Source organism: Aphelocoma coerulescens, chromosome 8 (genome assembly GCF_041296385.1).
Source record: "Aphelocoma coerulescens isolate FSJ_1873_10779 chromosome 8, UR_Acoe_1.0, whole genome shotgun sequence".
Lineage (NCBI taxonomy): Eukaryota > Metazoa > Chordata > Aves > Passeriformes > Corvidae > Aphelocoma > Aphelocoma coerulescens.
This window is the reverse complement of record NC_091022.1, coordinates 5,440,910-5,451,701: the sequence shown is the minus strand read 5'-3', so window position 1 is coordinate 5,451,701 and position 10,792 is coordinate 5,440,910. Positions and strand designations below refer to the sequence as shown.

The 10,792-nt window shown below is 47.4% G+C and overlaps 1 protein-coding gene across 1 annotated transcript; it reads right to left on the bottom strand.

Moving 5' to 3' along the window:
- Window positions 1-1,220: 1,220 nt before the first annotated feature.
- Window positions 1,221-6,252, bottom strand: ARPC5 (actin related protein 2/3 complex subunit 5). Its single transcript, XM_069022913.1, has 4 exons — window positions 6,067-6,252; window positions 5,164-5,236; window positions 3,283-3,459; window positions 1,221-2,476 (listed from the first exon to the last, which is right to left on the bottom strand). The coding sequence occupies exons 1-4, from the start codon at window positions 6,207-6,209 to the stop codon at window positions 2,414-2,416; spliced, it is 456 nt and encodes a 151-aa protein (XP_068879014.1). The 5' UTR covers window positions 6,210-6,252; the 3' UTR covers window positions 1,221-2,413.
- Window positions 6,253-10,792: the final 4,540 nt, after the last annotated feature.

Here is a 10,792-nt window from a genome sequence, read left to right as displayed (position 1 = left end):
AAAGACCCTTGGAATCCAGCAAACCCAGATTGCCAAGAGATGCGTCAGAAATACAGAGAAATGTCCAAAATCCAGCTGGGGTGCAGTGCATGTGTTTTGAGTTTGTATAGTGACAATATGTACAAGTTTATAATTTCTGGAGAGTCAAGAAAAGACTGATTCAGGCAGAAAAAAAACCCCATTATGCCTAAGGGAAGACCTTTTTGTGAGGAGTTTTATTGGGCAGGAGGAGCAGAGGACCATGTCCACCTCATTCCCAGAAGGCAGGTCGGAGCTCTGCACAGGACCCAGGGGTTTTGGCTCTTTTCCCACATGGTGGCAGACAGTGAGGTGGAAGTGAGGACAGCAGTGGCTCTCAGCTGGCACAAAAGCAGGAAGTGACTGATAAGGTGCCATTACCACATGCTCCAGTCAAAGCTGAAGCAGCAGAGCTCTGCAAACCCTGTCACCCTTCCCAGTCTGACCTGCATGTGGTTCTCCATTGAAGGCTTCCTTCTCCGAACAGGAATCTGACCCCCTGTGGTGGTGTCCATACGATCCACCAATACAAGTCAGGCAGAATTTGGAGGAAATAGGTTGTTTTTTAAAACTTTTTCCCTTCCTGTCACTCATTACCAGCAGAGCTGCCCCTGCAAATCCTGCCCTATCCCCACATCAATGCATGTTTTAGCACATCCCTGAACAGAAACACAGATGTACGTGTTCTGTAAATGTTCCTAAATCCATCATTGCCTCACCCAAGGGGATCTGCAGAACCCTAAGACCACTCTTTTTATTCACTTCATTTATCTAATGCAGTCTAGAGGCAGGTGATTTGCTTTGGCATCAACTGCTTTGGAAAATACTTTCCACTTCTCTGGGATTACAGTTTATATTATTTTAAATGAGGTTCATTGTCTTAACCCAAATCTGGGCAAGTGGAAAGAACCAGAGAAGTCAATCACAGTCCCTGGTGGAGCTGTAAAGATGGAACCCTTGCTGCACATCCAGGAGAATTTCTGTACAGATCTATGGGTGAAACCTGGATGCTTTCTGTGGCTTCTGTAGCAAGGCTGGGTCTCCCACTTGGCGATCTCAGTGCTTCCTGTGGTTGTGCCTGTTTTCTTCTGGAGGAGGTGAACAAGGAGAAGCATCCTATGAAGAGAATTAGGGAGGCACCGTATGCTTTAGGGGTAACCATGCTGGCTCCTGTCTGCATTGAAGGCATGTTAGACACTGAGTAAATATTCAGTGATGATTTATTGTCTTTATTATTATTACAAAAACAAAGCAGGTATCAAAAACCAGCAAAGATTTCACAAGGTCCCCAACAGTTTTACACTACTGAACTGTAGTAAAATAGTGAAATTAAAACACATGTATTTCAGTCCTGGCTCTAAACCTTCTATGGTGATCCATCGTCTGGGATGCCCTGGGCTTTCCTAATTCTTTAAAATACTCCTGTTTATTTGGGAACCTGACTGGCCCACTAGTTAACATGATGAGGCACAATGCAACAGCAATGTGAGCTGTCTGGTATCCTTACAGACCCTACACAACCAGAAAACAAAACAAGGGAGCTCTGCAAGGATGGATACCAGGATATGTTTCTCAGACTACCCCAAGGAGCCATTTAGTTGTGCTTGACAAAACCAAATCACTTTCCAGTTGCTGAAAGGTGATTTGGTGTGTAAAAGCTGCTTTTTCTTCTCCTCAGGATCTTTGCTCCTGAAAATAAGAAGAGTTCACTAGGCTGGGCTCCAGTGTAGATGGACCATTAACCTTTTAAATTCCAATTTCCAAACTGCATGATGGACAACTGCATCCCACTGTGACCTTCCTGCTGTGGACCCAGCATCAGACTGATTGCAAGGAACCTGAGCAGGTTAAGGAAAATACTCAGTTCTCTGGAGTGATAACTGGGGTTGGAAAAGAGCTTTTTTTTCTCTCCTACTCATGGGTGTAGGGTCAGAGGTTGACCAAAGGCAACATGGTCCAGTTACCTGTGTTAATAATAGCTGCCCCACTTCTCAAATATCACGATTTTAGCTCAAAACACTGCTTTGCTAGCAAAAAAAATTAAGACATTGTCCTGTGTCCCTCAGCATTTGCTCAGAGTCAGGTCCAAATCTGCCATGTTTACACACAAATGCGAATCACCCTAAACACCGAATTGTTTACATCACTGAACATGTCACTGAAAGGCTGGCGAGTACCAAATATTCCTGTTTGAAGTAAAATTCCACCTTCCTAATTTTCCAGAATTTAACCATAGAAGAGATCACAATGCGCATCATTGGTGGGGTACGACAGAAGCAGCAGGGCGAAGGCAAAGCTTGGGGACAGGGCTGCCCAGGGGCGGCCCTGCTGGGAGGGGATATGGGGTTGTACCAGCAGCACCCTGATGGATTTACACTGTCACTCCCTGCTGGAGTTACACTGTCTTCCTGGCAGTCAGAACGCGCACAATGGACCCAACTCCTCCGGCAGCCAGCGCCTGGGAAGGGAAACATGGCAATGAACACCAGGCCAGGGCAGCTACAGCCTGGAGCTCCCTTCCAGGACCTGAACAGGCTGACAAGAATGATGGAGAGGGACTTTGGACATGGCCTGTAGTGACAGGACAAGGAGGAAGGGCTTCAAACTGACAGGGTGTAGGGTTAGGTATCAGGAAGAAATCCTTCCCTGTGAGGGTGGGCAGGCCCTCGCACAGGTTGTCCAGAGAAGCTGTGGCTGCCCCATCCCTGGAAGTGTCCAAGGCCAGGTTGGATGGGGCTTGGAGCAACCTGGGCTAGTGGAAGGTGTCCCTGCCCATGGCAGGAGTGGGATGGGATGAGCTCTAAGGTCCCTTCCAACCCAAACCATTCTGGGAGTCTATGAAATTACCTGGATCACATTTATATTGCAAATGAGCATCTGCCTGCCCTCCACAAAACACCAGTAGCCAGGGTGCCAGGGTACGATAATCATACTCAATTTCAAGAAAGCTATTTAACTTTAATTAAGCTTTCATTGCCCTGCATAACCAAGCTACAAATTTTGCTTCCCTCCAGGAAGGAACTTCTCCTGCCTACTTGAATCACAGGATGAAACCATTTTGTTTGCCTCAGTCTAAGGGAAACCCAAATTTTAACTGTTGGGTGTTTACCCAAGGAAGCAGCAGTGGGCAGGAGATATAGCTCAGCTGCGAGCTCTGGGCCATACTCTCGTCACAGCCTGAATATGGCACTTGAGCCTCATCAGACAGGAAGGGGGTTCTTGCCAGGCTCAGGGCCCGGGCAGGAGCTGTCCCCATGCACGCACCTTCTCGTGCCACTGCAGCAGCACAGCACTGCTGTTGTCGGAGGGGCTCTCAAAGCCCTTGTAGATGTACTTCATGAGCAGGTCCACCCCGTTCTTGTCCAGGGACTGCACTGCCTTCTCAATGTCATTGGCTTTGAAGGAGATGAGCACCTTCAACACGATGCTCTCAGCACGGTCCTGTCAACAGGCAAGCATAGACACAGCCGTCCTTGTGTGAGGTGCAGCCAAACACTTCTCCCCTCTCAAACAAACTGAATTAGAGCATTTTTCTCTTTAACAACTCTGAAGAGGACGTGTGTGAAGAGCTTGTCATAGTAAGATATAACAGACACATCCTCCCAAGGATAAACAATGTAAAAGAGTTTAACACATTTGCCCTGCTTTAGTTTTTCTGCCTCTGTTAGTGTTTGCAATTCTCTACCCCTTAAGTTATGGCTAAATAGTAAATGTTCCTATGGAAGCTCAAGATCTATCAAGTTCCAAAATAATTATAACAATCAAGTGCTTGTCTGGCCCCCCTTCCCACCAGAGCCTTTTCCTGTAGTGTTTAATGTTACACAACCATTATAATCTAGGTAAATGCCATTGGCAGCCTGGAAGAGATGACTGCTGGAAGCCATGTGTTTTCCAAGCAGTCAACTGCTGTCCCAGACCCACTGGATGCAGACTGGCAGTATTAATATTGTGCATTAATAACCATTGATCTGGATGTCATTTCAGACCTGGGAATGTGTGTGCTGTGCTTATAGCAGCAATTAGCCATGTAATCAGCAAAGAGCAGCTCTTCCTGTTCATCCATCACTAACTGAGATGGGATGAGAAAAAAAGTCTCAGGGTTGCTGGACTTTTGAATAATTCCATCACACAAACACTTCAGGCAGCTTCCCCCTACAGAAACTGCGGATGTCAGTCCCATAATCACTTATTATTATCACTGATTATCCCATAATCACTTGGCTTAGCAAGACCTCTCACATGACTGTAAGTAAAAATATAGAAGTTCCAAAGATAACTAAAAATTAAGGCAGATATTAATGTTCAGTCATTCTGCCCTCTTCAATTCCACCACCAAGTGTATTCTTAAATCCCTCAATAGAGGGCTAATGGAAACAAGTCATTAATGTGATGACAAAGCTATATAGCCCTATTTATAACAGCTAGTTCTCAGAGCCCTGTGAAACCCTTTGGGAAAGGACTGGGGCTGCAGGAACAGCTCTGCCAGGGGAGCAGCAGGGAACTGTGCCCCTGGGCCTCTCCTTGGGCAGGGAGAAGTGACTGCAGGCACTCACCAGCTGGGCAGTGCCACATCTTATCAGCCTGTTCCTCCCACTACTGCAATCATGAGCCATTCAGGACTCATCCTGGGGAGATTCAGAAATGCATGCACCCAGCAGACTCCCACACTCTGTCACACGGGGAGGGCTCACTTTTCCTGAGGTTTTAACAGCTTCATTTTGATTGGATGTGATAAAAACCAATTCTTCCTTTTTTGTAGGCTCACTGCTGGTGGTTTCATTAGTCAGAGGTGACAATTGCAACCCTGGTTCCCTGAGCACACAACAATTACATCTCTGAGCTGCCACATCTGGTCTGAGTCAGACATGCGCACCTGGTGACAACTGGGTACATAAAACACAACCAGCAGTGGTAGGAGAACCACACATGATCCAGCACCAAGGTAAAGGTACCTGGACAGGCGACATCTGAGCTACAGTATTTTGAATAAGATTAAAACACTTGTGGCCACAGATGTTTCAACATCAGGGAATACCCTAAACCCTGCTTCTCTGGCCTCCTCAAGGTACAACTGATGGCACAGAGGTAACAGACAGGAAAGAATTTTTAGGGAGTAACCCATAAGCGAGTCAGTTGCTATTTTACCTTCACTGCCTGGTTCTTTGTGTTGATGGGAGGGTTCTTCAGAGCCGCCTGCAGTGCAGCCATCATGTTCCCTGTGCCAGATGGTTAAGGACCAGACACCAAGTACATGGACATCATGTACTAGGACAGCCATACTTGTAGCTGGCTTGTGCATGACTGAAAACACTCTGATGCAATTATTCCCTCACCAGCTAAAAAGAGATTACAGCCTAAGGCTGCAATTTTCAGGCCATTTGAGGCAGGAGCAGCATCAACAAGCAGCTGTATAGTTCCACGACTGGAGAATACTTCCTAGGCCCTTCCTTGAACGAGGATGCAAGTAAAAGAAACCATTCTCCATCACTTCTGTAATCTGCAGCCCTTGAGAACAGGACTCAGTTTGGCACATCCACCCCCAGCAGCCACCGGGACAGCAGCCCGGCAGCAGCCCTTGGGAAGAGTGGCCAGGGGCCAGCTGGTCGAGGCAGCCCTGGAAGCGGACACGGAGAGCTCTCTGGGCACAGGAAACCCCCTGTTTGCATCCCCCCAGGACACCTCCCTGAGCGCAGCCCGGGGGGACTGCTGCTGCTGCAGGCAGGGGAGGAAGCTGGGCCGCCTTCCTGCTGCCAGCCCCTTCCCCCTTCAGCCTCTTCCTGCTGCCAGCCCCTTCCCCCTTCAGCCTCTTCCTCCTTCAGCCTCTTCCTGCTGCCAGCCCCTTCCCCCTTCAGCCCCTTTCTGCTGCCAGCCGCTTCCCCGTTCAGCCTCTTCCCTTGTCCTGCCAGCCCCTTCCCCCGCCAATCCCTTCCCCTCCAACCCCTTCCAGCGCTTCCCGTCCGTCACGGTGCCCGCTCGCGGATGTTCCCCTATGAGGCCGCCCCGGCGGTGGCCGCGCCCGCTCCGCCCCCGCCGCTCCTTTCAGGATATTGCCGCAGGCACGAGTCCACCTCGCCTTCATCGGGCCCCGCTTGCCCATCACCCCCGTCCTCCTCATCCACGAACTTGTTCTCATCGTACTCGTCCACGTCCACCCGACGGAACCGCGCCGAGGATACCGTGTGCTTCGCCATGGCCGTGCTCACCCCGCGCAGCCGCCGCCGGCCCGGGCCCAGCCCCGCCCCAAGTGGCGCCGGCGCAGCGGGAGCGCTGTCAGTGCATCCTGGAACGGCGTGCGCTGGAAGGGACGTCAGAGCCCATCTCATCCCACCCTTGCCACGGGAAGGGACACCTTCCACTATCCCAGGTTGCTCCAAGCCTCATCCAGCCTGTCTTGGACACTTCCAGGGGTGGGGCAGCCACAGCTTCTCTGGGCAGCCTGTGCGAGGGCCTTCTCTCACAGGGAACAACTTCTTCCCAATATCCCATCTAAACCTACTCTCTTTCAATTTGCAGTTTCACAGATTCACAGTATATTCTGAGTTGGAAGGCACCCACAAGGATCATCGAGTCCAATTCTTAAGTAAATGGCCCATACCGGGATTGAAGTCACAACCTCGGTGTTATTGTCACCATGCTCTGATAGACTTTGAAGCCATTCATGCTTGTCCTGTCATTCCAGGCCCTTGTAAATACTGTGTCCCCGTGTTTCCCGTCAGCTCCTTCAGGTATTGCAAGGCCACAATGAGGTCACCCCAAAGCTTCCCTTGTCCAAGCTGAACATCCCCAACTCTCCCAGACTTTCCTCTCAGCAGAGCTGCTCCATCCCTCTGATCATCCTGGTGCCTCCTCTGGACTCTTTCCAGCAGCTCCAGGTCCTTCCTGTGCTGGGCCCCAGGTCTGGGGCAGCTCTGCAGGTGGGGTCTCACCTGAGCGGGGCAGAGGGGCAGAATCCCCATCCCTTCCCTGCTGCCCACACTGGGGGCTCAGCCCAGGCCATGGAGGGTTCTGGCATGGTGCAGGTCCAGCTCTCACCCACCAGCACCTTCAAGTCCTTCTCCCAGGCCTGCTCCATCTGCTCATCCCCAGCCTGGATTGACCCCAGGGGTTGCCCTGGCCCAGGTGCAGCACCATCACTTCTTGGTCTTGTTAAATCTCATAAGATTCCCATGAGCCACTTCCCGAGCTTGTCTGGGTCCCTCTGTCCACCCCCAAGACAGCTCCAGGCTGCGCAGGACCCCGTGTGAGGTCCAAGTGAGTCCAGAGCTGCCCTGCTTGGACAGTGTGCCCTGCGAGGCTGCTCAGGGAGCCCCTACTCCAACAGCACCTGGTGACCCTGAGAGTTAAAAAATAGCCACAGCCTGATTATTATTTTTTAGTTACACTTGGACTGTGTAGATAATATTTATCCTATTAATAATTAGGAAATGGCACAGCTTTGTGAGGTTCCTCTTAATAGAAGACAGCAGCCCTGGAAAAAAAAAATAGACACACACAAATATGTCAGGAAAATTAATCCACAAACACCAGATGTTTATGTCCAAAAAGGAGACAGAGGAGTCCTGTAACTTTATTCAAATAAAGGGAGAGGCCATGGGCATTTCGCATGGGGTCTCTCAAGTTGTTGGAGGACGAAGCCTCCTTTTTATTCTAATTTCCTGACCGCATTTCTCTCTCTCTTTCCCCATTGGCTGAGGTACTCGAGAGGTACAGACTTCCTGAATTGCTTAATATAGACCCCCTTCTAATGTTTATCCCCTCCCCCCTTTTCTTCTTCCTTGTGTCTCTGTTCTTTTTCTATAAGTCCAGAGATTTAGCATGGCCTTGAGTGAGTAACCGTCTGTGTCAATTAGTGGAATTCCTATGGAATTTCTATGGTTCCTCCCATTACTTCTTTCACCTCTCAGTATCTGGCTTTATCTACCAGCAGGCCCACAGTTTGTTTGTAAAGATACCTTCTTCTAATTCCTCTCAATCCCTCCTCTTCTTATTTTCTCAATAATTGTCTTTACAAACTTTAGTTACCATTGACTTAATTTTCTGTTCCCGGGGCTTTTTTTGGTTTTGCAATTATTTGCAGTGACATCATTTTCTGTCCTTTTGTAGCCATCTCTGGATCAGTAGACAGGGCTTCTGCCTGCATCCCCTTGATCACTGATTTGCTGAATGAACTGCGCTCAGCAAGGTGTCATGTATGGTAAAAAGATGAGAGTTGCTATAGCACATAAGAGGAAGAAAGCATTCATTTAACCCATAGTCCACCAGGTAACCACGAAAATGTGTCCCATTCCCATCCTTTCCACGTTTGGATCGGTACATGTGCTAACTTTGTTATTCCCTTTGTTACTTGTTTCACCACTTTTCCATTGTCATCCATTTGCAAACAGCAGTTTGAGTCATTTAATTTTCCACACACTCCCCCTTCTTCTGCTAATAGATAATCTAATACCATCCGATGTTGAAATATCGCATTCTTCATCTGAGTGGATTGGTGGGCAAGAAGCTCAAGAGCTGTGGCTGTCTGGTTGGTTATTATCTCAAAGACAGCCTGTAACCTAATTATCCGATTGAAATTATAAATGGGTTCTCTGGCACCTGAGATTAATTCATTTGGATTCCAAGTGGCTGGTCCATAGTGTTATATGATTTGCTCAGGTGGCCATTCATCTTTCCCCCATTTTTCCCCTTCTCCAGCCAGGGATGCATCAATTGACTGCTTTTCTCTAATTAGATCATTGTATACCTTGATTCCTAACTGATTTCCCTGAACTTGTGGTAGCATAAAGAACAACAGTCTAATATACCCCCCATAACATAACCCTGACCAGTTTGGAGGTAACCTAAGATAAGAATGTTGGCCACAAATCCAGTAATGTCCTTTAAAAGCCCACGTTCTGTTAGCAAAGGGGTCTTCCCAATTTTCGTCATCAATTGGTGGGTCAAAATACAGCTTGCTTTCTGGGCCTAATGGTCCTCCAACAATAGTTGCCCCACCATAAGAATCACAATATTTGCATTTCTAAGCTCCCATATGAGATTTCCACCAACAGTTACATCCCAGATCTTTTTTGTTAGATCTGGACCAGAACTTATTAAAAAGGATTTGAGTTCTGTTCCACTGTTGCCATTTCCACTGGTAGTCATGGACAACATGTGTCCTACTTGTGGGATTATCTGGTGGGCAGCTTAAAAATAAGTGGTCAAAAACCTGTCCCTCCCCACTGCTTGACAGCCTTCAAAATCCCTTTGGTAATTGTGGGAAATGAAGTTACAGAGAACTCACTCACAGAGAATCCACAGGTGCTGACAGAATACATAAAGGACATTGTACTTGAACAGATAGAAATAGATACATGTCTTGATTTGCGGCCTTGGCAAAGACTGCCTGACTTAGAGTAATGAGCTTTTGCAAATTTAAAGCAAACGCAGTTTTGTAGTTTTGAAATAAATGTGCTTTATAAGAGTAGAAATGTATTTTAACAAGTAAAAATATATTTTATGCAAGAAATAATAGTGATAAGTAAAAGAGTAAAGAATTTAGAGTTTAACAGTAAACTTTATAATAGAGCTTCTTGGAAAGTTAAGATGTATTAATATAAGCCTGTGCAATAGACCGCAATAACAATATGTTCATTGGATAAGAAAGTATGCATTGCGACAAAATCATACAGTATTGATTGGTACCAATGTGTTAGCAAGTTTTGTGGCATTTGCTTATTGGCTTAAAAAAGTATATAAGGCCTTGTAGAAAAAGACTGTAGCTGCTGCTATTCCAGCAAGCTGCTGCTACCTCACTGAGTTCCTGCTATCTGGCGCCTGTACCTGCCGCAGCTACCAGACCTACCACTTCTGCTATTGTTACTGTAACTACTGCCTCTGATATGAGAGATGCTGTTCGCAACAACTCTTCTGTCTCACCCTTCAATACATATGAGACTGATTGAGCAATAAATCTTCTCAGTGACATCTCACTGTTACTCAAATCCCGGGACAACCCCAGAAATCCTGACAAGTAATTATGGTAGGAACGCTTTACTCAGCTACCATTAGTGAGTTTAATGTGCACTTGATTCCATCTGCCTCGATATTTGGAACAATCATAAAGAGGGCAGTCGGGGGTCCAACAATCTAAACTCAAATATAAAGTCCAGTCACAAACACTTTTTCCCACGTATATGCCTCCTGTTCTATTTCGACAATAGATGCTTCTTTCAGAAGAATGAAGTCACCATGGACTTCCTTCTTCATCCCAGAATCCTGTTCCGTTATGGACCTCACTCAGGGAGCTGACTCACCATTTAGGTTCGACTGGGCTGGCCACCCATGGCCAAACTTCAGATCCTCCTGGCCCTCCACAGACCCAACAATTGCTAAGGTTAAAGGTTTTTGCTACTTCTTCTCCTAGGACTAAAACACAATTCTCTCACCTCTGGCCCAAACCTAACTGACAATAAAAAAGTAAGATTATTAAGAAAAACATTCTAATGGTGTAATCTAATCTCCTAATCTAATTCGCACGTTGTCGTCTGCACCACCTCTGGTGAGTGAAGGCACAGAAACAGCTTAACATAAAGAAAACAATGACAGCAAGTATTAGCCCCCCAATGGCTGGAGATCCAAAAGGAGGGATGCCCATACGGACTGTTTCAGCAGATGGTCTGTGGGTAGGCACACAGGGCTTCCCCCAATGTGGACACACTGGCTACTGCTCTGACCCACTCCTGCGGAGTGTCAATCACAGCCTCCCATCCTTCTCCTCCAGCTGAGATGTCCAGAT

Excerpts from the sequence above, each read along its gene's own strand:
- ARPC5 (XM_069022913.1), bottom strand. The coding sequence starts at position 6,209 with ATGGCGAAGCACACGGTATCCTCGGCGCGGTTCCGTCGGGTGGACGTG. Across the intron at positions 3,460-5,163 it reads CAAAGAACCAGGCAGTGAAG|GACCGTGCTGAGAGCATCGT; the intron begins GTAAAATAGCAA and ends GCCTGTTGACAG. Across the intron at positions 2,477-3,282 it reads TGCTGCAGTGGCACGAGAAG|GCGCTGGCTGCCGGAGGAGT; the intron begins GTGCGTGCATGG and ends TTCCCTTCCCAG.